At 46.2% G+C, this 27,849-nt stretch overlaps 1 protein-coding gene across 4 annotated transcripts in view; it reads right to left on the bottom strand.

Moving 5' to 3' along the window:
* Positions 1 to 27,849, bottom strand: part of Tmc5 (transmembrane channel like 5) — an 85,394-nt gene that overhangs the window by 34,681 nt on the left and 22,864 nt on the right. For all 4 annotated transcript variants that reach the window (XM_075972006.1, XM_075972007.1, XM_075972005.1 and 1 more), the window contains exons 2-7: positions 20,127 to 20,965; positions 19,221 to 19,348; positions 14,985 to 15,074; positions 5,800 to 5,899; positions 4,222 to 4,309; positions 631 to 879 (exon numbers count right to left, since the gene is read on the bottom strand). In XM_075972006.1, the coding sequence (XP_075828121.1) occupies positions 631 to 879; positions 4,222 to 4,309; positions 5,800 to 5,899; positions 14,985 to 15,074; positions 19,221 to 19,348; positions 20,127 to 20,890 (1,419 nt within the window). In that variant the 5' untranslated portion in view covers positions 20,891 to 20,965. The remainder of the gene's footprint in view (positions 1 to 630; positions 880 to 4,221; positions 4,310 to 5,799; positions 5,900 to 14,984; positions 15,075 to 19,220; positions 19,349 to 20,126; positions 20,966 to 27,849) is intronic.

Here is a 27,849-nt window from a genome sequence, read left to right as displayed (position 1 = left end):
ACTGGGCAGCTCATGAATGCCTGTAACTCTAGCTTCAGAGGACCCGAGGCTCTCTTTGTTCTCTGCAGGTACCCACACACAGGTGAACACACACTCACACGGACACACACACATATAGACACAATAAAAACATTAAAAATTCTAAGGGATACACCCCAGCTTGGAGAATTAGACAAAGGAAGAAAGGGAAAATGGACTTTTTTTCCTTTTCTGCTGTAGTAGAGATTTTCCACAATAGGACTGTTTATATTTTGTAGGAATAATAAAAAAAAAGGGGGGGAGAGACAGATTTCTAACATGAGGTGCCCACCAAGTAATGCTAAGGGAAAGAAGACAAGCAGGAGGCAGCCCGTGAAGAATACTTATCTCTCGTAAGAGACGGAAGGATGGAGTGCCTGGTTCGTGCACAGACGGTTCAAGCATGCAAAGCAGTGGGGCCTGGGTGAAAGGACCAGCAACACTGGCTCCTGACCCCTGGAAGCTTCTGCTGCTTGCTTCACAAGGCCATGCACTCAGTACTTGAGGAAGAACCAGCCTTTCTCCATCAGGCAGAATGGGAGGTCTGAGGAAGCCCATGGCATTCCCCAGGATTCCATGGCGGTGAACTTCTGCAGAAGACAGAGCACTCACCGCGCCTGTGAAGAACTCCAACCCAGTGAAGTGGAGGGTGTTCCTCTCGGCCACGGTGAACTGCGGGATGATGAGGAAGCTGAAGTTCATGACAAATGAGAAGATGTTGAACTTCAAAAGCCACCTCAGGAAGCTGAAATAGGACAGGACGCTGGTTCCAAACTTGCCTCCGATGACCTTGAATGTCTTCTGCCACAAGCTGACGTAATCGAGGAGCTCTGAAAGGTTGCTCCTGGTTCTGCGGTAAGCCTGGACGGGGAGACGAAGAGGAGCCCTGATTCTCAGCAAGTGGCTCCTGAGTGAGCGTTGTCATAGCCAAACAGCCCTGCTCCAAAATCCCTCTTCCAGCCAGGCGGCTTTGAGGTGCACTTACAGGTGGCTTCCCAGGTTGTGCTACCAATGGCCCAACTGGCCACTAACATCCTACCTTCTCCATGCCCACCTTTTCACTCCCACACCTATGTTGGACTGTTCAGTCTGAAGGTTCGCTCTTCACCCTATTCCCTTGACCTCACTGTTGTCCCATCTCTTGCTGAGCTCTCCTTCCCTCCATCCCTTTCCACCTCTGACCCTTGACCTTGCTGCTGTCCCAAGCCTTGCTGAGCTCATCCAATTTACAATGAGATGCAAATCAGTTTATCCATGTGGATGAACCCCAGAACAGAATACATTAGAAACTACCAAATGATACAGCTGTCCCCTCCAGGTATGTGTGCTGGTCTTTGTCAAATTGACACAAACCTAGATGTATTTAGGAAGTGGAGGCTTCAGCTGGGAAACTGCCTCCCTCAGATTGCCTGTAGCCAGATATGTGAGGGCATTTTCCTGAGTGATGGAAGTGGGAAGAGCTATGTCTCTCCTGAGCAGGCGGTCCTGAGCTGTGTAAGAAAGCAGGCTGAGGACGCCATGAGGGATAAACTAGTAAGGAGTAGTCCCCAGTGGCTTCTGCTTCAGTTCCTGCCTGCAGGTTCCTGCCTTGACTTCCTAACCCGAAGTCCCTTCACCAGGGACTGGGATCTCAGAAGTACAAACCAAATAAACTCTTCCTCCCGGGTTGTTTTTGGTTATGGCGCCTTATCATAACAATACCAATAGAAAGTAAACTAGTTCAGTATATAAAGAAAGGAAATGAAATCGCCATACAGTGCAGTTCCTGCAGCACCACAGCTAAGATCCAGGACTAATCTGACAGTCCTCAGTGCACGGATGAGTAAAGACAATTATATCTATGATACATATATAAGTACTATATATATATATTTACTACAATTATGTATCTATTGCACTATATCAACTACAAAGAATGAAATCTTGTCATTTGTTGAAATATGGACAGAACTAGAGAACACTGTGAAAATGAGATAATCCAGAAACACAAATACTGCGTGTTCCTTTTCATACGGGGAAGAATGTGGAATTGTACTTATTAAAGCCTTGGAAGAACGAAGGGAGGAAGGACAGAGAGGGGCTGGGGTAAAGGAGGAGTGAGTGTGGCGTTTCCCCATGCCATGGCTGTAGCCCACAAAAGCCTAGTACGTGTTTTCTAAGAATCCGGGAGAGATGACATCAAGCGCTGTAGGAGTGGAGTGCATGCTTAGCATGTGTGTGGTCGTGGGGTCGATCCCTCCCTCCCCCAGCACCGAGAAAAAAAGGAAAAGGAACGGAATGAGGGTAGAAAGGGAAGGTGGTAGGAAGGCAAGAAAGGAGAGGTGAGGAAGGAAGAGAAGTGTGGGACACTGTTCTCTGCATGTGACAGGCCCGTTGCACTCTTAAACTTTCTTAGCAACTGTGAGTACTCAGCGGAGATGTGTGTAAGATTGGACCCATTACTCTCCATGGTAGACAAGAGCAAGGACTCGGGGAGCCTGGTTCCTCCCATAGGAAATACAGGCAGTTAGCAGCCTAGGGTAGGGGCTCACACACAAGGCAGTTAAGGGTTCCCGAGGAGAGAGACGGCAGTGGTGTAGCAGCCTGCCAGTTGCTCGTGGCCTTGTCTACAGAGCTGGTTTGTTCCTTGTCTGCAGTGAACAGAAGTTTGTTGTCTCCCCAGAAAAAGCTCACTTAACAGAAGATCAGGAGAGGAATATGCTAATTAATCAGACTTGAGCCTGATAGGCTGTGTGGTGGTTTGAATGAAAATGGCTTCCCTAGAGCCTGCACGGGACTGACCTGGACCTGGGCCCTCGGCATATATGTAACAGTTGTTGATAGCTTGTTAATGCTTTTTGTTTCCGTTTGTTTTTCAAAACAGGGTTTCTCTACATAGCCCATCCTGGAACTCACTCTGTAGACCAGGCTGGCCTTGAACTCACAGAGACCCGCCTGACTCTGAGTGTTGGGATTAAAGGCCTGCGCAGCAACCACCTGGCTGTAGCTTGGTCTTTTTGTGGGACTCCTAACATTGGGAGCAGGGGCAGTCTCTAAGTCTCTTGCTGGCCTTTGGGACCTTGTTCCTCATATGGGGTTGTCTTGCCCAGCCTTAATACAAGGGCGTGTATTTAGTTTTATTGCAACTTGATATGCCATGTTTTACTGATCTCCATGGGAGGCCTGCCCTTTTCTGAATTAGAAACAGAGGAGGAGTGGATTGGGGGTAGGGAGTATAAAGGTGAGGGGAGCAGGCATTGGGAGAAGAGGAGGGAGGGGAAATCTGTGGGATATAAAATAAATAAATAAATTTTAAATAATAAAAAATAGAAATAGGCAAAAATATTAATTAAAAAAAAAGAAAGAAAGGCATCTAGGTTGTTTCCAGGTTCTGGCTATTACAAACAATGGTGCTATGAACATAGTTGAGCATATACTTTTGTTGTATGATAGGGCATCTCTTGGGTATATTCCCAAGAGTGGTATTGCTGGGTCCAGGGGTAGGTTGATCCCAAATTTCCTGAGAAACCGCCACACTGCTTTCCAACCCTGACTGCTCTTCGGGCTGATGAGGGAGGGGGAGTTAATTGGGGGACGGGGAGGGAAATGGGAGGCGGTGGGGGGGGGAGGAGGCAGAAATCTTTAATAAATAAATAATAAAAAAAAGAAAGAAAGAAAATGGCTCCCTTAGGCTCATATGGAGCGGCACCATTAGGAGGTGTGGTCTTGCTGGAGCAGGTACAGTTTTGTTGGAGGAAGTGTGTCACTAGGGGGTGGACTTTGATGCTCAGGCCAAGAGAACCAGATGTGGAACTCTCAGCTCCTCCCAACACCATGTCTGCCTATATGTGGTCATGCTTCCCACCATGATGACAATGGACTCAACCTCTCAACTTTACACCAGCCCCAACTAAATGCTTTCTTTCTAAGAGCTGCCGTGGCATGGTGTGGTGTCTCTTCACAGCAACAGAAATCCTAAGACAAGCTGTATGTATGTGTGAAAATAGCACGCTTTACAACAGTAACATGTAAATTGTATGTTAATGTGTATGAAAAACACCAAACTCATTTGTCTAAGATCAGGTCTGACTATGTAACCCTGGATGACCTGGAAGTCACTGTGAAGACCAGGCTGACCTCAAACTCACAGAGACCTAGCTGCCTCTGCCTCCCAAGTGCTGGGATTAAAGGCTTGGAAAAAAATGTTTTTACAATTTGACTTACCAGGGATAGGGAGCTCAGACACTGAGCACAGCAGTTGATCTCCAGGGCACCATGGCGCTGTTTACTCTTCTCTTTGTCAACTATTTTTCTGTGGAAAATAAAGGATGTCAATCTTGTCATTAATTTCTGCAAAAAACTAGCCACTGCTGGGAACGGAGGCCCCTGTTTGTAATCCCAGACTCTCAGCGGCCAGAGCAGCATCACTTGACCCTAGACCAGAAGGGCTATAGTGCTGGAATTACACAGTGGTCCCTAGGTCAAGTTTTATATGGGTTCTGATGATATACATTCTGTCCTCACGCTTGCGTGGCAATTATTTTCCAACTGAGCTTTCTCCCCAGCTGGTTCTGGTTTGTTTGTTTGTTTAGCATTTTTTAAACTTAGAGTAGTTTGAAGCTTACAGTAAGCTTTTAGGCTACGTAGAGTGTTCCCACATACCTCTTGCAGGTTCCCCTGTTAACTCTTGCCATGGTAGGTGTGGTAGTTTGAATGAGATGTTCCCCAGAGTCTGTGGGGTGGGGGAGGTGGGCATTTGAACATTTGGATACTCTTTGGGAAGTGCGGCTTTGCTGAGCAAAATACATCACCGTGGTTGGGCTCTGAGGTTTCCAAGACTCTGGCTATTCTCAGTTCTCTCTCTCTCTGCTTTCTTGCGGCTTCTTGTGGTTCAAGAAGTGAGCCATCAGCCACTGTTCCAGCCACCACACCTTCCCTCTGCCATCATGACTCTGACCCTCTAGAACCACAATCCCAAATGAGTAGCCTGGCCATGGTGTTTCACCACGGCAGTAGAAAAGGAACTAATACAGTAGGTTTGTCAAGATGGAGCCAGCATGTGTGTGTCCTGGTACCTAAATGCAGGTGTGTGCTGCGGAGTTTCCTGTTTCTCCTCCCTTCCTGCCCAGGCTCCACATATTACATGTCCCCTAGACTCCTCTCCTCTGTGTCGGGTTCTCCGTCTTTCCTTGCAGAGCTTTGGGAGGATTTGCCTGATGCGTCCCTCTGGTTAGAATGGGGTCTGGGCTTTGAGAGAGGGGATCACAGAGGGGATGGCCCTTCTCAGAACATGCTTTATCTTTGGGGAAGCTAACTTAAGCTAGGACCTGGCTCAGGCAGTGGTTACTAGACCTCACTGGAGACTTGCTTTTCTCCAGATAACTCTCTTGGGAAGCAGTGCACATGTTCTCTCCGGAGACAGGTCAAACCCCAGCCCTTAGCGAGCTGTGCATGGCTAGACATTAACCCCAGGATGCAGGAAGTGGAGGCAGGAGGATCAGGAGTGCAGGACAATCTTTGGTTATACAGCAAGGCCAGCCTGGGCCGTAGAGCCTGTATCAACCAAGAGCAAAAAACTGGGAGTGACATGCACCTTTATTCAGTACCTTAAAAGCTGATGCAGGAGAATCCCGAATTTGAGGCCAGATAAAGCTATGTAAGAAACAGTGGGGAAGGGGAGATTTCCACCCTGTAAAGGTTGTTCTTATAGAAGATCTGTCTCCTGTCTTATCCATTTCTTATCTTTTTGGGCTGGGACAAAAGCTGCAGACTGAGTCTCCCAGGTAAGAACAGAGGCCTTACCTAAGCTCTCTCTTCTCTTCCATGGTCCTTGGCTGGTTTCTGATGGTTTTGATTCTGTCCCTAGATGTCATGGGAACCAGGGATGCAATTAGTTTTTGTCCTGCAGAAGAAAATGAACAGAGCTCCGTTTCTTATTTCTTTAACACAGTCTTCACATTTTAACAGATGACACCGGGGTGAGACTTGACAGTGCACGCCTATAATCCTAGAACTGGGAAGCAGTGGCAGAAGAACAGAAAGTTCAGAGCTAGCCTGAGCTGGGTAGCAAGTTCAAGGTCACTCCGAGTGTAATGGTTTGAGTGAAGTCTTCCGCATAGTTTATGCATTTGAAGGTTTGTTCCCCAGTTGGTGGCACTGTCTGGGGAAGCTTAGGAAGTGTGGCCTTGTTGGAGGAAGTGCACCATGGGGGGGATAGGCTTTGAGAACTTAAGACTTGAACCATCCTCAGTTACTTCCTGCTTTCTACTTCCTGCTCTCAGGTTAAGATGTGAGCACTCAGCTTCCTGTCCAGTTGTCATGCCCATTCTTACTGTCATGCTTCCCCGCTAGGGCTGACTCTTAGCCCCAGGGAACTGTAATCCCGAATAAAGGCCGTCTTCTCTATGTTGCCTTTGTCATGGTGTTGATTGCAGCGACAGACATAACTAATATGCCATGGTACTCAGTGATAGCCTGTCTCACCCCCCCCCCCCATAAATAAGTTAATCAATTACACTATTGGAACTAGGGCACATTTTATTTGCAGACAGACTTTTGCGCTATAGCCCAGGTGGACCTGGAACTGCTGGTTCCATTCCCTCAGTCTCCCAGCATTGAACAATTGACACACAGCACCGTATAGACTGATATAGGCTGCATAGCATTGACTCAGGGATCACAAACGGAGTCTATCACAGGGGTGCAAACCTTTAATCCCAGCACTTAGGAGGCAGAGGCAGGTGGCTCCCCGTAAATTCAAGGCAAGCCTGGTCTACACAGTGACATCTAGATCAGTTAGAGCGACATAGTGGGACCTGTCTCAAAAAACAAAACCACAGATGGGAGTGACCAGAAGACGTGTGTGTGTGTGTGTGTGTGTGTGTGTGTGTGTGTGTGTGCGCGCGCCCACGCGCGCGCTCAAAATCAAAGCAAACATTTAGATCATTCTAATCCAATACAAAACAAACAAACAATGGGCTGGAGAGATGGCTCAGCGGTTAAGAGCATTTCCTGCTCTTCCAAAGGTTCTGAGTTCAATTCCCAGCAACCACATGGTGGCTCACAACCATCTATAATGAGGTCTGGTGCCCTCTTCTGGCCTCCAGGCATACATGCAAAACAGAATATTGTATACATAATAAATAAATAAATATTAAACAAACAAACAAAACCACTACTGAACAAAGCAGCAGACCTTGGCTGCTTCGTATCTCTTGAGTGCGTGTTCTACACGGTTTCCTTTGCCTCTGAAATCCAGGCGTGAGCATCTTTTCCTCGGTCCCTCACAATTACCACGGCTCTTAATTCTTCCATCTCCTTCTGGCTCAGAGTCACGTTTTCAGCCATGTGGCCGAGTTGTTGGTCTCAAGCCTCCAAGTCACCCCTTCTATTAATTAACTGTGAACGATTCAGATAACGCCCTTCTTCCCTCACAGGGCCTGAGCTTCCTCTGTAAACACCATCTCCCGGTACACAGGACAGGTCCCAGTGAGTCTAAGTCAATCCAGTGACCTTTTCCTCTTTGCAGGGGACATAGACAGAAGGTGTGTGACGTTCTGTTGGCCAAACAGTTTCCTGGAAAGGATTTCGTCTTTCTACATAAAAATGGGCAAGCAAAAGCCAGCCCCACCTTTCTTCCTCTGGATAGTGTGTGTGCAGGTGTGGTCCAGAGTTGTTGTGACCATCTGCTAACAGTGGCTGGGACTGGCTGGCTGAATGCCCTGCTAAGGGGCAGGTGGGGGCTGCTCCTCAGGCTGAGACTCAACAAGGAGCCAGAAAGCCTCAGAAGCAGCCCTGGGTTCACAGAGATGAAAGGGGGCATCCTCAAAGGGCAACAACTCACCCTGCCAAAGAGGGCGAGGTTTTGTCTTCGCTGTACAGGACAGGCAAGACAGAGGGGAGTGGAGGGACACAAGGCAGAGTGGCTGGGCAAAGGCAGGCAGTGTGAGCTAGGATGCTCTGACCATTGGTAAAGGGTTGGGTGTGGGTACATTTCCACTTCTAGAAATTACTGGCCCAGGCTAGACTATATATATAATTTCTTATATAAGATCTCACGAAACTCAGGCTTGTGTCAAACACCATGCACAGCTTAGGATGACCCTGAACTTTTGATCTCCATTCCTTCACCTCATAAGTAATAAGTACCAGGACCACAGACGTATACCACCATGCCCTGTGCTGGGGATGGAGTCCAGCAATTTGGAAACTCTAGGTAAACACTCTACCAACTGAGCCATAGCCCCAGGCCTGCATCTGGAATATTATGGACTGAAAGAGAAACGGCATTTCTGTTGGCCTCAGGAGATCAGAGACTGGAAGATCTCTGCTAAGATCCAGGCTCAGGATGAACTGAGTTGTAAGATGGTGACTTTTTGTGAGCCTCCGTCTATGCATTAAGCCTGCCTCAAAGGTGAAGAGCATGAGAAACACATAACTAAATTCAATGCCTAACAAAACTAAACTTGATGGCTAAACTTCAGGCACAAGAGATATGGTTGTACAGAAAAGAAGCTCTCAATAAGTAGGTTTCAAGTGACACTTTTCTTCATTCCCAATGTCCTTTATTTTACTGACTGTGCCTCTTGAAAATTACTTGGTACCTTAAACTTCTTTTTAAAGTCTGGAGAAATGGCTTAGTGGGTAAAGTGCTTGCCACAGGAGAGTGAGTACCTGGCTTCGGATCCCCAGTACCCATGCAAACAGCTGGGCACATGCTGGGCAGTGGCAGCGCACACCTTTAATCCCAGCACTCGGAAGGCAGAGATGGGTAGATCTCCGTGAGTTCAAGGCCAGCCTGGTCTACAAGAGCTAGTTCCAGGATAGGCTCCAAAGCTACAGAGAAACCCTGTCTCAGAAAACAAATCAAATCAAACCAAACCAAGCAAACAAACAAAAGAAACAGCTGGCCACAACACCACACACTCATCATCCCAGAGACGGGGGGAATCAGGCACAGAGGGAGCTGTGGGGTTGACCAGATAGCCAGTCTAGCTGACTCCAGGGGCTAAAGATTCAGCCAAAGGCCTTGTCTCAAAAACTAAAGCGCAGAGGCCAACACAAGATGTCTCAGCAGGAGAACACCCTCGCTGTGAAAGTCTGATGTCCTCAGTTCAAACCGCAGAACCCGGACCCCAGGGAACAGTAGGAGAGAACTGACTTCATGAAGCTGTCCTCTGACCTCCACGCATGCACTATGCTAAGTGCACACGCATATGTACAGGCACACATACACACATGCACACACGCACACACACATAAACACACACACATACCACACCACACCACACCGTTTAACAACAGCAACCTGTAGACAACTTTAAAGCTACTTCCGTAACTTTTCCTGAGCATCCCATACCTTGAGCAGTTTCATGGAAAGTACAGGTCTCATCTATGCCCAGGCACTCTGGGCCATAATGGATCTGAGAAATTGACTCATTCAGAGATGAAAACCTCAACAGCCGGTTGTTCCTTCTGTCCTTCCCATTGCTGAGGATCTGACAGTCTATGGTATCCACCACTGAGGAGGGAACCATGCTGAGGGCGGGGTTTGCTGATGTCTTTCTTAGAAAAATCTGATTTGAGGCGAGGTGACTTTGGTCCCCCGATGGAACATTCTCCACTTCTATTATGATATCATTTGCTTGGTCATTGGGCAACATTTCTGGCCTCTGATGAGCCGTGTTCTTCGCAGGACTAGCCATCAAAGGCTTCACAAGCACTCACACTGTCATGGTCGGGCTCCCCAGGGAAGCGTGGTGACATTGGAGAGAGGATGCCCCATTCACAAGGAGCTCCCCACACATTACAACATGACCCCTGCTTCTGTCCCTTGAGGGGGCTCCTCAGGAGGAGGCGAGTCACCCTACAGAGAATTCTGCCTTGGTAGCTAAGTGAGAAATTATAAACAGAACCCTTCATTAAAGACAATGGGGTTCTAGAAACAGAAGGTGGGGAGTCTTCTCAATGACTTGTCATCCCAGGACAAGGTTTTCTTTTCAACTTTACACTCATCCTTTGATATGCACGTGTTGGGGCAATGAGAAGGTGCTTTCTGCCAGGCCTAACGACCTGTGTTTATTCCCCACACGGTGGAAGGACAGAACTAATCTCTGTGTGTTCTCCTCTGTTTCCACACAGGAGACGGCACACACTAATAACTAAATGTATTTCTGTATAGACCCAGGTGAGTTCATAACATTATCATTTCCCTTGGCCGCCTCAGGTCTGCTGCCTTCTAATGCCCTTCCTCCCCACGCTGTCAGAAGCCTCAGCTCCGGTTCAGACACAGGTCTCTCTTGAGATTCCCCCAGCATCCTTTGTAGTTACAGGTGGCCCTGTGACCCAGTTTTAGCCAACTGAGAAGGCAACTTTTTGGACCGAGTTTTAAGAAGCATTGATTTGCTTGGCTTTTGTTCTTCCCCACTCTTCTGCCTTTGTGCCTTCTTGTGTTGAGAACAATTAGGTTGACATTCATCTGCTAAGGATGAGGGACAGAGGGAAGCAGACTTAGTCCTTGAGAGCATCATGGGATAGCTTCTCTATTGAACTGCCCTCTCCAATCTTCCTGCTCCTTGAGAAAAATAAATTCTTTGTCACTAAACCATTGTTCTGTCTCAGTGCCAGAGATGTGAACAGAGTCACTGTACAAACCTGAATTCCAAATAACCTGGACCAATTTGCTCATTTTCTGGTGGGCCAAACTGAGGGCAGAGAGATGAATTGACACACGTGGTCCACTGACTCCTATTTAATGTCAGAACTGGACAAGAGCTGCCTATCTCCTCCCCACAGCGGTCAGCAGTGTCACCCAGACCTGCCTTAACCAAGGGGGGATACTTTATATTCAGTTTCCACAAGTACCCATATCATAGGTAGAAAAACTGAGGCTCAACCGGGAGGATTTTGCCTAAGGCTAAGATGTCAAGGAAAGGAGAGCTTGCATGTTTCACCTTTGCCCCCTCCTGGAACAGGTGCTAATATGTATTTATTCATCACTCACTCATAAATTAGTAAGTAGTTACTAGTGCTTGCTCTGTGCCAGGGAGTTCCTGGGGTATTACCAGAATCCATAAGGGCGACACATCATTAATTAATTGATACATGATTTGAAAATCAGAAAGCAGGGAGATTAAAAGCTGTGTGTTCTATTTCTTCACCCCCCCCCTCAGCCTCTGAGGACCTTTTCTTCCACCCTCATGCTGGACAGAGCAGTCTCATCACGGTGGCCATGGCACTCTTTCCCCAGTAGTTAAAGCCATCTCTGCTTTATTGAGCCCATCTGGTCAGGCTGCAATATCAACCTCTTGTAAAAGTTTCACACTAGCTTGAGAAAGTTCTGGAAGGATGAGCCTGGAGGCTGCTCATAGGACATGGCATTGGCAGAGAAAAATAGCTTTAAGTTTCAGTGTGTGTGTGTCGGGGGAGGGGTCCCTCAGGAACCCATCTGTTTGCTCCTCTTTCTTCATAGGCTTGCCTTGCCCGTGGCGTTCCCTGGTGTGTCTCTGGCCACTTCCATGGGGCTTATTGGTCTCTGTCGCCAAGAAAAACCTTCATTGCCACACATGAGGACATTTTGAGTTTCCTAATACTTTAAAGCCTTCAATCTTCCAGGAGAGATGGTTCAGTGTGTGTGTGTGTGTGCAGGTAAACTTGACGACTTGAATTCAAATCCCAATACTCATATAAATGCTAAGTATACTTGCATCCTGTAGCTCTAGGGCTTAGGAGGCAGACACAGGATCTAGGAATCCCCCAAACTCTCTTGTATGAGGCGAGGGAAGATGCCTCAGCAGTTAAAGTGGCTTTTGGCCAACCTTGATGACCTGAGTTCAGTCCTGGACATAACAATGTAGAAGGAGAGGACCAACTCTCCTGAGTTTAACCTCTGACCTCCATTCATGTAATATGACACACACACATACATACACACACAAATAAACAAAAACATTATTATTTATTTTTGAGACAAGGTCTCAATATGTTGCTCTGGTTAGCCTGGAACTTGCTATGTAGACTAGGCTGGGTTTGAACTCACAGAGATATACCTGCCTCTTCCTTCAAAGTACTGGGATTAAAGGTGTATGCAGCAATATCCGGCCAAAATGTAATTTTAAGGGAGTGGAGAGCTTTGCCTCAATATGTAAGTTGAAGCAGTAGAGGAAGATATCAACCCCTTGACACACATACACCACATTCAAACGTTCATACACATATTCACATCATGTATACAAACATACACAAATAAGAAAGCAAAACTGTCTGCCACTGGTCTATACACTCCCACATTTCAACATTGCATAAGCTGTTTATTATTTCACAGATTTTTTAATCAGTGGACTTTGTCACTAGAAACCCAAACACTGGCCATGAGACAGGCGGCCCTATGTTGTCACGTATGATAAAATTATTGATTCGCATATGGGAATGTGATCCTCTTAGCACTGGGCAGCCAGGGAGAAAGAAAACCCTTCTAACAGATAGCTATGCTGAGGGGCATCTGTGGGTCTGATCCTAATGTCTATGTCTATAACGGCCAAGTTCAAAGGGAGGCTGGGTCACAGTACTATATAGTAATTGCTCAGCCCTCTTTTCACGAATGACTTGGCAGAGCCAAAGGCTTTGGTGAAGGTTAGACCAAATTTGGGGATTATTCCTTTGTGAATAAAGTGACTGTTTTTCCTGAAGATTTTTGCTGTAAGCTGACTCTCCTTCTCTTACATATTTGAGAATTAATTCCCACAATTCAGAATTGCTTGGTCATTTACTGATTACTGTCTTCCTATGCTTACTGATCACATTCCCCTAGCTACGTGTGAAAACAGTTTCCTACTGCCAGGCCTTGTTCCTCTCTCCTAGGTAAATGAGGAGATCTGCCTTCCTGCAATTATCTTTATCAGCAGGCATTTGGTCAGTGGTGTTGAGGATCTAGACGAGGGCATTCCATTTAAGACAGTCACAGATATCCAAGGACACAGAATTACTACTTCCCCAAAGCTGCTGGCTCATGGTTCCTCAGATAGATAAATAAATAAGTTTTACCTCACTTAAGGAATACAATGGTGCAAAACTAACCTTACATTAAAAAATTCCTAGCTCCTTATATTCACCATCAGCTCAGTTTACTGATGATTTTAGTTCAGGAAACTTACTGCTTGGGTTTAATTACCCACTTAACTGCAGCCCTGAGAAAGACTTCTTTCCTGATGGTGCCACAGACCCACACCTCCCAGGATCAGAATGGCTGATAACAACACACCCCAGAGGTATGTTGTTATAGCAATTTAGAGGCCTGGGTCTCCTCTTTGTTTGCTCCACTTAGAGCAATAAGTTTAAACTCCAGACCTAGGCCCATAGAAATTGCAGCATCTGATGAAGTGCTATCAGATCAGATCAGGATCCATTAGCTTCCCCTGACTGGTTACATAGGTTTCCTGATTACCCGATATCCTCTATGCATGTTGGGAGAAAAAAAAAGTGTGCTGATTTAAAAATCAATCAATGCCCTATTCATAATTTTGCTGAAAATAAACCTTTTAGCTCTTTATTTAGCCACCTAAAAATGTAGTGTAGCCCACTAACCTCCCCCTCTAGAATTTCCTGATGATTTAATTCCTCTCCATTGAGGAGTTCACTGGACATGCACTAAGCCACTCCCACGTTTGAGCTGACAGTTATGAATCTCTCTCTCTCTCTCTCTCTCTCTCTCTCTCTCTCTCTCTCTCTCTCTCTCTCTCTCTGTGTGTGTGTGTGTGTGTGTGTGTGTGTGTGTGTGTGTGAAAACTCTTATTTTTATGGCGAGACAGAATTCCCAGCACTGGAACCTGAGAGGGTTAAGGAATTGCTGGTTATAAGGGTATGTATTACTGGGAACGTTCATAACAAGGGGAATAAGTAGTAGGAGGAGGAGAATAAAGAAATATGAATACAAAAATCAAGTTGTGAGTAATTTTCTTATCCCTCAGATTTTATCTCCCTTTGCGTACTGCAGCGTCTTTATTTGAACCCTAAGAAGGATTCTTAAGGTTCCCATTAGCTGAGCCAAGCAAAGGCGAGAGATGGATGAGTACTAAGCCCAGTAGACCCAGCCTTGGCTTCAGACTCTAAGGCCCTGGTTCCTATAGTCAGCAAATTGTCCAACAAAGATCTCTAACATACCTACTAAGTCCCAGGCACTATAGGAGGAAGTGGAAGCTATTATGACTTCCAGTTCTTAGGTTTTCCTACACCCTTCCTCCATAAACCAGTAAATTCCCGTGTATGTGCCTGTGTGTATATCGAGCGCTCACCTGTGTGAGTGGGCACGTGTGAAGGCCGGAGGTTGATACCATCATGTCTTTCCTCTATCGCTCTCCATCTTTTATTTTGAGACATGATCTCTCAACTGAACCTGAAGTCTGTCATTTTGGGTAGACTGGTTACCAAGTAAGCTCCCAGGATCCAACTGTCTCAGCTCCACAGCACAGCGCTGAGTCCCAGGCACTTGACATTATAGCCAGCTTGTGTGTGTGTGTGTGTGTGTGTGAGAGAGAGAGAGAGAGAGAGAGAGAGAGAGAGAGAGAGAGAGAGAGAGAGAGAGTGTTCTTGGTACCAACTCAAGTCTTTCCTGCGACATAGCAGGCCTTACCCACCAGGCCACTTCCTCAGGCCAGAACCAGAAGATTCCAAATAAAGATACCTTGATACTTAGCTGAGAAACATACGTTGTCTAACAGGAAACTAAGAGCTGGGACTGTGGTCCAAGGATAAAGTGTGTGCTTACCACTCACAAGACCCCAGGTTTATTCCCACAGCAAACGAGGGAAAGGAGGCGGGGAGGGAGAGATGAAGCGAGAAAAGCAGGGAGAAAACTCTTAGGATAAATGAAGCATGAGTAACCCATTCGAAGACCAGCGGCCTTGAGGAAATGATTGTACCCAGTACCCGGGTTGCCTTGAGCCCAGTCCTTCCCCAGGGCTGACGTTTCAGTGATGACTCATAAGGCTTACCTTGGGGTGACATGTGCCAGTCACGTTCACACAGCAGCAGGTTTCCATCTGCACAGATAGGGCTGCTTCCTCTCTCATAAGCAGGGTTCACTAGAATGAGAAGGGGAACATGGCCAATCAGTCCTTCTCCACTGGACACTAAGGAACACATGATGGCTGAATGTGCCCACAGTGGCTGGGAGGGGTGACCCATGCTAAGACTTGTCTTTGAGGTCCTACAAGATCCAAGGTTAAGAACTTGGGTAGAAAATAGGATCAAAATACAAAGATCATGCAGTTAAAACTAGTTAGGGGCTGGAGAGATGGCTCAGTGGTTAAGAGCATTAGCTACTCCTCCAGAGGACCTGGGTCTGGTTTCCAGCATCCCAGAATGCATATGGCAGCTCACAACCACCTGTAAACTCCAAGAGGGGATTTGGTGCCCCCTTTTGCCCTCTGAGAGCACTGCACATATGTGGTAAACAGACATACATGCCAGCAAAACACACACACACACATATATATACGTATATGTGTGTATGTATATATATGTGTATATACATATATATTGGTATATATATATATATATACCAAAAAATTTTGAAACTAATATTTCTGATCCAGCACAAAAACAGGCTTGTGTAACTGAAAACACATGTCACAAACTCTACTTCACATAGACTTAAGTTCATGTTCTTACATTTTAAATCTGTCTCGCTTTATAACTGATTATACTTGTTAATGAGTTACAAGTCACATTGAAGCCGCTTGTAAAAGTGAGCACAAGGTTTCCTTGAAGCTGTAATGTTTTGTGACCACACATGGAGTAAGCGTGGCCTGGTTTTCCTGTGGGACAGAGTCCATGCTCTGCATCTGTGTGGCAGTATCGCATTCCAACGTATGCTTATGCAACCCTGGTTAATGACGAAAGCAAAAAGCAGAGAATGCAGGGCACTTATGAAGGGGACGCTGCAGAAGGTTCTAGACCTTCTTGCTTGGGAGTAGTTCTCAGCCCTGTTAGTTACCAACTGTTTGTCCTCAGAGCCTCAGGGTCTCTATCTGTAAAATAGGGATAGCAATCTGACTTTTATATGGGATTGCTGGTGGAGCAGTCTGTTAAGACATATGAAACGGGCCGGGCGATGGTGGCGCACGCCTTTAATCCCAGCACTTGGGAGGCAGAGGCAGGCGGATCTCTGTGAGTTCGAGACCAGCCTCGTCTACAAGAGCTAGTTCCAGGACAGGCTCCAAAGCTACAGAGAAACCCTGTCTCGAAAAACCAAAAAAAAAAAAAAGACATGTGAAACAGAAAGAAGCCGGTAAGACTGAGCAGGAAAAGGAGACCCATACACCTCCGTGGGGTGGTCTGCCCTAGGCAGTGAGGAGAAAACACGGGCCTGCCCAGCGCCACAATGTTGGGCACTACTGTGGTGAGTAAAAATATGGTGGGTTGTGGAAGGGAGAGGCAGAGACAGAACGGTTCAGTCCTGTGGGGGGAGGTAGATCTGAAAAGGCGAAGTTGGCCAGGAGTCCTCAGCTGAGGTGGATGGCTTGCTTGCCACCCGGATCTATGGTAACGCTTGGGCCTGGGCTGCTGCCAAGACCCATGTCTGGATTTGTGGCCCTGATGCGGCCTCAGTCTGTGTTGATGTCCATGGCTCATGTTACTACCGAAGGCTGCACAGAGCTGGCCCCATCCCTCAGTGGCTGTAACGGCTATGGAGAACTGGCCCTACCCCTCACCAGCTACAGCGCCCTGGAGAGCAAGTCCCGTACTTCGCCTGGGCAACACAATAGAATTGACCGTGTTCTCAGGAGCTTGGGTGAGCTGGCCCTGAGGATGTGAGAATGGGAGAGCCGTCCCTGCCCCTCACCAGCTGCAGCACTGGGACAGTGGCCTCTGCCCCTCACCTAGGCAACACAGTAGAGCTGGTCCTGATGGTGTCAGTGTGGGTGAGCATGAAAGCAGGAGAACCAGCCCCATTCCTTGCTCCTCGTTACACAGGGTAAACTAGCTGGGGTAGCGCTGGAGAGTGAGGATGGGGAGAGCTGGTGGGCTGACCAGCCCTGCAACCATCCAGGCCCAGAACCAGGGCTATGAGTTGGCCCACAGCAGCATCCACCTATCTATGATCTGCTAGGGCATGTGAAGGGGCTGGTCCTTCAAGTCCAAAGTTTCAGGATCTCCACGACACAAGACAACAACAGGATATCCAAGAGGTGTCCCCAGTGGGGGCCCAGTATCAATAGTGTAGCAGAAGCCAGAGGCCTCGAACCAGATCACTGACTCTTTGCCATGAACACTTACAAATAAAGATGTTTGGTCTGAAGGGTATACTGTGTGACTCATTCCAAAATGAGATTTTTCTTTTTCTGTTCTTTTTTCTTTTCTTTTAAGTTTTATTTTATTTTTGGGAGGAGGTTCCAAGGTCAGAGGGTGGAAATGAAGGGACTAGAATATGAATGAGATTGAGATGCATGATGTGAAAGCCACGAATAATAATAATAATAATAATAATAATAATAAAGACATGAAGTGGCTGACTAAGCCTAGAATGCACTGGACGCTTATACTAACCATTATAGTACAGTAATTGTTCAGCAGAGATTCCGCCTTCCCTACCGTGGCCAGCTCCACTCTCTGGGCTTGGTGACCCGACTTGCATTTATCAAAGAACACAGCAGAAGTGATACTGCCATTAGAGACAACATGAATTTCTGCTTGCCTCTCCAAGGCCTTCCAGCTTCTGCCATAGGAAGAGAATGCCCAGATAGCTCACTGGTCCAAACAAGACCCATGACCCTGTTGACTGAGTGAAAAATGCTTGTTTATCATATAACTTTGGGTTTAGGCCCAGTATGATGTCACACACCTTTAATCCCAGCACTCAGGAGGCGGACATAGGCAGATCTCTGTTGCAGACTATTTATTTAACTGTGTAAAGATGTGTTGCATTAACTATTTCAAGATATATTGCACTTGTTTAATTATGTAATAATGTGTTGCTGAAGAGAGGGAGGGGGAACTGTGGTTGGTATGTAGATGAAAAAAACATTTTAAATAAAAAAAATAAATTAATTAATTAAATTAAAGAAAAAGTGATGCTGTTTTACTTTGCCTGCCCAAGGTACATGATTGGTCTAACAAAAGGCTGAATGGCCAATAGCAAAAAAAAAAAAAAAAAAGAAAGAAAGAAAGAAAGAAAAGAAAAGAAATAGTAAAGTAGGAGGAGGAATTTTGGCTCAAAGAAGAAAGAAGAGGATACAACAGGGAGATACCAGCAGTCAGCCAGCCAGACATGGAGGGAGCAGGAAAGTAGGAATTACAGACTGATAAAATAAATAAATAAAAAGCCCCAAAGGCAAAATGTAGATGAATAGAAACAGGTTAAATTAAGTGACATAGTAAGATCCTGTCTCAAAATAAACAAACAACAACCAAATACCAAATTAAAAAACAACCCTCTAGGTTTGGGAATTTGTTTGTTATGGAGTATTCCTGTCAGAAAAGGTAGCAGATAAGCTCATCAAAGTTATTCAGTTAGCATCCTCCCAAATCTACCATTTGCAGGCTCCATTCACTGAGAACCATGGATGATACTCAAGATGATTCAAGTTCTTCAGAAGTGAACCGTTTTACCACAACGGGGGGGACACTAGGAAGGGGTTGGCTGGGGCCAGGACCTTTGTCCTACAGAAGAACTCAGAGTGGAAGCCACGGTTGACAGTTTTTCTTTTCATTTTAGTGTGTGTGTGTGTGTGTGTGTGTGTGCGTGTGTGTGTGTGTGTGTGCGTGTGTGTGCGTGTGTGTGTGTGTGCGTGTGTGACTGGGTTTGAGCTTGGCGCTCATCTATTCAGCTAGCCTGGCTAGCTGTGGTACTCGAGGGATTTGCCTGTGCCCCTTCCCCATTGCTGGAGTTACACCACCATGCCTGGTTTTCACATGGGTACATCCAGTGCTGTTCTTGGCTGGTCCTTCTGTTTCCTTCCATTTCCCTCCCTCTTCTACTTCTTCTTCTTCCTCCCCCTTCCTTTCCCTCTTTGCTCTTCTCCCTCCCCTTCCCTCCTCCCTCCTCTCCACTCTTCCTCTTTGATTCTCAGTGATGGCACCTGGCTTCCTACAACCAAGTTCTAGTTTCTATACATAAGGAGGGCACCTGAGGGGAGGAGAAGCCAACATCACAGCTGTGGCATGCCTTAATTCACTGCCCGTTGCTTTCTTCCTGGGACACTAGTGCCAACTTAGCACACACTTACCATAGCCATTTCTAGGATCACTTGACAGAGAGTGGCCCTGCTGACCTGCCATCTCCATGGGTGCCATCTCAATGCCTTCAGGATAATCTTCATTCTCTCTCCCTAGCATGCCAAAGGGGCCATTACTCCTGCAAGGAAATAGGGATCACATTGAGTATGTTCTACTGAACACCACGAAATACCCGAAGGTTCATCTGATTATCACTTTGATTGGACTGAGGAAGACCTAGGAAATGTGTAAAGCACATGTCCACGTCTGTGTGAGGGTCGTTTCTAGAGAGGATTATCTAAGAACAGAGGAAGAGAGAGAGAGAGAGAGAGAGAGAGAGAGAGAGAGAGAGAGAGAAAGGAGGAAAAGACAGAATACACATTTAAGTTTATTTTTCTTGGTTTCCCTTTGTTTTCATTTGCCCCCCCCCCCTTATGGCCAGTGCTGTCCTCATTCAGCTAATGTTAACACTTAAAACCCACATTTCTATTTATGCTTTGCCACGTGATGGTACCTTTATTAGCATGGCACATTCATCTCCTGCTCCCTTTGTATCTGGCTGGTGACTCCTGACCCCAGCTTTCTCCTTCACATCATCCTTAGTTTGGTGGCTCTGCCTATATTTCCTGCCTGGCCAGTCAGCGTTTTATTAAACCAGTTCGAGTGGCAAATCTTTACAGTGTACAAGAGGATTGTTCCACAGCACAGCTCTCCTCTGCCACATATTCCTGTGGCCATGATATTTTGCCCGAGAACATAGGATCAAGACACCATGGGCTTGAATTCTGAGGTTTTGTTCGTTTTCATTTGGGCATTTTAAATACAAAAGTAATCAATATATTCCCAGCTTTTCAGACCACTAGACCAACTCCCACTGGCTTGATGAGTACCCCAATGGGGGGTGGACTTGGACTTACCTCCTGATGACTTTGGAAGAGCCATAACCATGATCTTCCTCAGCACCTGGATAATCTGGTTCTCCCCAAAAGTCTGAAACATTCTTTGAGCCCTCGGCACCAGGATAGTCTGGTTCTCCATAAAAGTGGGGCGAGTTTGGCTGATTCTCAGCACCTGGGTAATCAGGTTCCCCAAAGGTGTCTAGGTAGGAATTGCTTCTGGAGTTAGCGTGACCAACATCTCTTCTGGAGCCTGGCAGGTTGAAACTGGCCCTGGGGCCAGGATGATCAAAGCTGCCCTGAGCTCCAGGGTAGTCTGGTTCTTCCAAGGACCCCAAATAACCTAGGTTGGCTCTGGAACCTGCATAGTTGTTGCTGCTTCTGTCTCTCGCAAAACCAGGATGGCGCTGAGACTCGGGGTAGTCAGGCTCCGGGGATGAGCCTGTGCGGTAGGGATCGCTCCGGAAGTCATTATAGTCTGGCTCAGGTAAAGACTCGTGATAGTCTGGCCTTGTTCTGGAATGCGCAGAGAATGAAGGACCCCTGGCGCTGCGGTAGTCTGCGCTACTCGGAGATCCAGGATAATCTGCTTCCGCTAGAGGGCTGGGGTAGTCTGGACTTGTTCTGGAGCCCAAAGAATATGGGTTGCTCCTGGGATGGTGGAAGCTTGGATTGTCTAGATGATCCTGAGTTTTCAAATAGCTCTGTGTACGGTTTTGGGAACTTGAATAGCCAGGGTAGTCAGCATGGTCCTCGTAGCTGCTATTCCCGTGAAAGGAAGACATGATGACGTAGAGTCTTCATCCGGTTGCGTTAAAGCATCGCGGCCTCTGTAGCAGCTCAGGGATCTTTTTATTAACCTGAAAAATAAAAAAAGGAGGGGAAAGATCAGTTATTTTCCTTCCTCCCTTGCACAATTCGCTGCCTGTCTTCCAATATCTGATAATTAGGTGTTCAGGTGCCAAGAGCAGCAACCACGTTTTGCAGCCGCCCCCACCCCCACACCTAGGATGAGGCCATGGAAGGAAGACAGGCTAGCAGAAACATTATCTGCGACTTCCAGGTCCCACCGTTAAAGGACTGAAGTCATTCCTCTGTTTCTCAGTTTTCTACTTTCCCTGTGCTGGAATGGAGCTGTTGAGTGGTGCTCTTGGGCCATGAGAGTGACTGTACTCTCTGTGGGAACCATAGCGCAACACCCCCTCCCAGCAAAGCACGGGAGCTCAGATTACTAGGAAGAGAGAATAAACCTGTATCTTTTCTCAAAATATTGATACCTACAACTACAGTTAAATCTTTACTAAAGTATCTAAATGATTTGGGGATTTTGAACCAAAGATTAGAAAGAACAGAATAATTTTTTGAGACAGAGTCTCATGTAGCCCAGGCTAGCCTTGACTTACTATGTAGCGGAGGATGGCTCTGAGCTTGATCCCAAGTTCAAGGACTTTGTGCTGCCGTGCCTGGTGTGAGCCATGCTGGGCTTTTGCTCACGCTAGACAAGCACTCTACCGGGTGAGCTTTGCCCCAGCCCTCGTTATCAGAACGTCTTTGAACTGTTTGTTTGTTTGAAACAAGGTCTCACTGCTATAGTCCAGGCTGGTCTGGAACTCACAATCCTCCGGCCTCAGCCTTCCAATGCTGGGATCACAGGTATGCGCCACTACATCTAACCTTGAACATTGTGATTGCTCTTGTGTTTCTAGGGTTAAGAGCACAAATCGGCAGGCGTGCACAAAGACAGAATAGTTTATGGAAGTGAGAGAGAAGGCTCTGGTAAGCATGCCAGCTAGGACCCCTTCTTGTTTGATAATGTGACTTTATCAGTTCCACAAGCTTTTCAGACAGGGCTACAATCTAATCAATGTCTCTAATCAAGTGACAAGGTTTTCTCTAGATGTTCCTTCTCTGGCAACAATGCCTTGATTTCCCCTTAGAAATCCTTCCCATTCCCACTTAGATCAGGTGATACAGAAACTCTGCACTATACAAGGAACGCCACAATGATCACGTGATTAGCTCTGGAATGGATGAGCTCTTACACATCACCTTTAGTAAATGAGAGATCTAGACTAGACTGGCTGAGGAGAAGGTGCTCTTCTTCCAAGGAGGCAAAAGGCTCAGCCTGGAGCTACTGGTGTGAAGTCAGTAGGGGTAGAGAAGAAAATAATACACAGAAAAGAAAGTTCACAAGAAGAGCCAACAGGGTTGGTTGCTAAGCCCGCGGGATGGGGCGGGGGGGGGGGTGGAAATAAGGAAAATAAAACACAAACACCCCCCCCCCCCGCTGTTTCACACGTGAACGATTAGGTAAAGGTGGATGCCTTCAAAGAAGGAAGTAGAAGATTTTTAAAGCTTGACCAACTTAGACAAGTTTATCTCTGTGTAAACGACACGGGTTCAGCTTTGAATAACCAAAGCTTAAGAAAATATTAACTCTCTCCGCTCAACTGTGCCTTCAGAAAGTCAGTAGGCTGACTCCATTTCTCCTGGCTCAGCACCAGGGGAGTCAACTTCCTTCCGCTTTCTTCCTTCCCACCCAACGTCCATTGCTTTCTGCTATGGAAACACCCCTCCCTACACCGAGCCCCTGTGGGTTGGATGTGCTGACTAGGGGAGGGCATATCACCCAGGCAGAACTGGAGAGTCAGTTCTAGGAACTTTGTTGTGCTGGAACTGTAGCGGGCAGTTTAAGCCTGAAGCTTCCACTAGTCACCAATGGGAAGGTTTGCCTAAAGGTGATGCCCACAGTGAGAGAGCAGGGTCAAGAGACAAGTGGAAAGAAGGGTGCTGGGAATGTGTGCGCAGCCGCTGAATCCCGCCACACTTCAATACAGATACACAGTACATGCCTGCGTCTTTGCACTCCCTTTTTGACGTAATTTAGAGGTCAGCTGCTAATTGTTTGCTGATGAAACAAGAGAAACCTGCCTACAACATGACCTTTGCAAGCAGGGACGTTAACGCTGCAATGCTGTGAAGACCTGTCTCTGTGCTTTACTGCAAAATATTTTCCTTCACATGGTTTGGAACTCCTCTGTTTCCTTGCAGCAATGACCATATCTATGCTAGAAATTTCCAGGGTCTGCATAAGGCCAGAGTCTTACTTACATCCAAGTAAGGCCTAGTATATTCAGGAAATAAACATAGATAAATGTAGATCAGCCCAAGAGAAATAAATATACCCACCAAAAGATGACAAGCCATGTGGCCTTCACAGAAACCTTCTATCAAGGCACCCCAAAATTGAAAACCTAAATGTCATTCCAGAGAAGAATAAGGAAATGAGTTATGGCAGGCTAACAGCATGAAATACTCTACAGTGACAAAAAAAAAAGACTCTTGCTACATAAAGTAGCATTGATGATTCCCATAGATAAAAGAGTTCAACACGAAAGATCATATGCTGTATAAATTCATCCCAGTTCAAGATCAAGCTAATAACACATGCTGATTTTAATCGGAATACTAGATACAGAGAAGGAAAGATATAGGCACTGAGTAGGACTTTCCATGCAGGTTTCCCTAAGGTGCTGGGTGATGATCTTGTATTCTTGGGTGGTAGATGCCTAGAGGTATAGATGTGTGTGTGTAAATGTTCATGGAGTTGTACATGTGAGACCTGTGTACATATTTTTTAATATATTACTCCTAAACTGAAAATGGAGGCTGGAGGCTGGAGGCTGGAAACTATGGTGCTTGGTATGGTAGCAGAAGCAGGAAAATCACAAGCTTTGGGATAGCCTAGGCTACATTGTGAGTTTGATGTCAGCACTTGCTAGCCAACAAGACTCTATCTCAAAAAGAAGGAGGAGGAGGAGGAGGAGGAGGAGGAGGAGGGGGGGGGGGAGGAGGAGGAGGGGAGGAGGAGGAGGAAGAATAAGAATAGAAGAGAAGCAGAAACAGAAACAGAAGCAGAAGCAGAAGAAGAAGAAGAAGAAGAAGAAGAAGAAGAAGAAGAAGAAGAAGAAGAAGAAGAAGAAGAAGAAATAAAAAAGAAATAAAGAAAGAAGAAAAAGACAGAAAAACCAAAACTAGAAGCCATACCCATAACACCATCTGGGGAGGGAAAAATAACACAGCAAGGATCTGGGCTCACAGATACTTCTGATTTTCTTGCCTCTAATTCACAGAAAATCTCAATGAATGAAAACAAAATCTAGGTGAAGACAGGACATGTTATCTGACTTGACTTTTAGCTTCTTATTAACCCAGACTACAAAGAAATCAGTATAGGTTATAGGAACAGGGTAGGTAGATGAGGAGAAAGCAGGTCAACTGGGCAAAACAGCCATCCTGTTGAGGATCAGTTTCTAAATAGGAGGTAGGAGAATCCTTCCAGGGGGATCAGATAACAGAGTGAAGCCATCAGCCAAGGTCACAGATAAAGCACTCAGGACCGACAACCTCAGGATCCCCTCTAGGTCCCTGATGTGAGACTCTCTATAATGGTTTCATGCAGCCTTGATGAAGAATACAATTATTCTAGCCACAGAGAAATGTGCACAACCAGAGGTCATCGTATTAAGCAAAAGAAGTCAGACTCAAAGAAATATTACTGGGTTAAAGAGATGGCTCTGTGGTTTAGAGCACCTTAACTGCTCTTTCAGAAGACCTAGGTTCAGATCCCAGGACCTACATGGTAATTCACAATCACCTATGACTCTGGTCCCAGGGGATCTGATGTCCTTTTCTGGACTCTGTGGGCACCAGGCATATGCCTGGTACATAATCATACATGCAGGCAAAACCACTTATGTACATTAAAATTTTTTTTGAAGAAAGAAAATATGTGGATATGGTACGTGTCTTTAATCCTAGCACTCAGAGGGCAGAGGCAGGTAGATCTCTGTGAGTTCTAGACCAGTCTGATTTACATAGTGAGTTTCAGGACAGCCAGGGATATATAGAGAGATTCTATCTCAAACAAGCAAACAAATATTTAAAAGGAAAATAAAGGCATAGTGGTGCACGCCTTTAATCCCAGTGCTTAGGAGGCAGAGGCAGGAGAATCTCTATGAGGTGGAGGCCAGCCTGGTCTATATAGAAAGTTTCAAGTCAGTCAGGGCTATATAGTAAGACCCTTTCTAGATAGACAGACAGACAGACAGGCAGGCAGACAGACAGACAGATAGATAGATCACATTTTTCTTATTGTGGATTTTGGATTTTATGTAGATATACAAAATCACACACACACACACACACACACACACACACACACACACACACACACACACTTCATGGAAGTAGAAGCAATACACCTGGAGACCTGGAAGAGTGGCAACGTCCGGAAGGAGAAGGAGGGAATGGCAGTGATTATGGCTAAAGTACATGATATATTTTGTAAAAATGTCTTACCAAATCTTATCATGGAGGACACTGAATATGTGTCAATAAAAATCTTTTCTGAAGAGGGAACTAGAGAGGTGACTCAGCAGTTAAGAGCTCCAGCTGCCTTGCAGAGACCTAGATTCAATTTCCAGCACCCACACGGCAGCTCAGCCATCTGTAACTTCAGTTCCCAGGGCTCCAATACACTGCGTGCACACACATGGTGTACAGACAGACTACAGCTGACCGCCCCAGTGGACACCACAGCTGACCACCATAGTGGACACTACAGCTGACTGCCCCAGTGAACACTACAGCTGACGCTGACCACCCCAGAGGACGCTACAGCTGACCGCCACAGTGGACGCTACAGCTGACCGCCACAGTGGACGCTACAGCTGACCGCCACAGCGGACGCTACAGCTGACCGCCACAGCGGACGCTACAGCTGACCGCCACAGCGGACACTAACACTGACCGCCACAGTGGACGCTACAGCTGACCGCCACAGCGGACACTAACGCTGACCACCACAGTGAACACTACAATTGATCACACCACAGTTGACAGTAGAAGAGACCTCCATAATGAACATTACAGCTGATCATACCACAGTCAACACTACAACTGGTCACCACAGTAGACACTAAAGCTGACCACCACAGTGGATACTCCAGTTACCACCATAGTAACCACTATGACTGTTCATCACAGTGAACACTACAATTGACTTAATGGAGTGTGTGTGTGTTTGTGCGCGTGTGTATCAGAAGAGTACATATGTTCTAGGAGGATTTTGAGGGGGAAAAAGGGAAATCATAAGATAAAAACTGTTTTGTATTTATGTATGAAATTTTCAAATATAAAAATATAGTTTCAGACCAAATCCCAACATGGAAAGGGGAGGTGTGCAGGCACAAAGTTCCATCCCTAGCCAAGGATTTATTGGCAACTGATAACAGATGAGAGAGGGGAGATGGTTTTAAGAGTGTTTCCTCCAGGGCAGTAGTGATACCTGCTTGTAATCTCAGCACTAGGGAGGCAGAGGTGGGAAGATCTAAGTTCATAGGCCAACCTGGTCTACAGAAGTAGTTCCAACACAGCCAAAGCTACACAAGGAAACTCTGTCTCAAAAAAATAAAAGATAAAAAGAAAGTAATTTTGGTGGCTGGAGAGATGACTCAGAAGTTAAGAGCACAAACTGTTCTTTCAGAGGTCCTGAGTTCAATTCCCAGCAACCACATGGTGGCTCACACCCATCTATAATGGGATCTGATGCCCTTTTCTGGCATGCAGGTGTACATGCAGACAGAGCACTTACAGATAAATAAATAATTTTTTTTAATAAACAGAGTCTTGTACTATCTGATTTTGTGTGTCAACTTGATACATGCTAGAGTCATCAGAGAAGAAGGAGCCTCAGTTGAGGAAATGCCTCCATGAGATCCAGCTTAAGGCATTTTCTCAACTAGTGATCAATGGGGGAGGGCCCAGCCCATGATGGGTGATACCATCCCTGAGCTGGTGGTCCTGGCTTCTATAAGAAGGCAGGCTGAACAAGTCAGTGAGCAGAATCCTCCATGGCCCCTGCATGAGCTTCTGCCTCCAGGATCCTGTCCTGTTTGAGTTCCTGTCCTGACTTCCTTCAGTGGTAAACAGCAATGTGGAAGTGGAATTAAGCTGAATAAACATTCTCTTTCCTCCCCAACTTGCTTTATGGTCATGGTGTTTTATCATAGCAGTAGAAACCCTGACTAAGACACCCCTGTGGTGGTTTGAATAGGTATGTCCCCCCAAATACTCAAGTGTTTGAACACATGGCTCCTAGGGAGTGGCGCTAGTAGGAGGGGTGACCTTATTGGAATAGGTGTGGCCTTGTTGGAAGAAGTATGTCACTGTGGTTGGACTTTGAGGTTTCAGATGCTCAAGTCACTCCCTTTGTGGGACCCAGTTCACTTCCTGTTGCTTGTGGATCAAAATGTAGAACCCTAGGCTCCTTTTCCAGCACCATGTTTATCTGCATGCCACCATATCCCACCATGACAGTAATGGACTAAATCTCTGAACTTAAGCCAGCCCCAATTAAATATTTTCCTTTATAAGAGCTGTTTTATGGTCACGGTGTCTCTTCACAGCCAATAGGAACCCTAACTAAGGCAACACCTGACAAGTCAATCACTCTAGCAGAAGACTACACATTTAAGAATATATGGGTAGCACAAATTGGACTTAATATGTGTTAAAATAAAAAAAAACCCTAAAACTAGACAGAAGTCACAGATTGGGGGCTGGAGAGGTGGCTCAGTGATTAAGAGCATTGCCTGCTCTTCCAAAGGTCCTGAGTTCAATTCCCGGCAACCACATCTGTAATGAGGTCTGGTGCCCTCTTCTGGCCTGCAGACATACACAC

This window comes from Microtus pennsylvanicus, chromosome 5 (assembly GCF_037038515.1).
Source record: "Microtus pennsylvanicus isolate mMicPen1 chromosome 5, mMicPen1.hap1, whole genome shotgun sequence".
In the NCBI taxonomy this organism is placed as follows: domain Eukaryota; kingdom Metazoa; phylum Chordata; class Mammalia; order Rodentia; family Cricetidae; genus Microtus; species Microtus pennsylvanicus.
The sequence above is the reverse complement of the archived record's forward strand: the minus strand, read 5'-3'. Positions and strand labels throughout refer to the sequence as shown.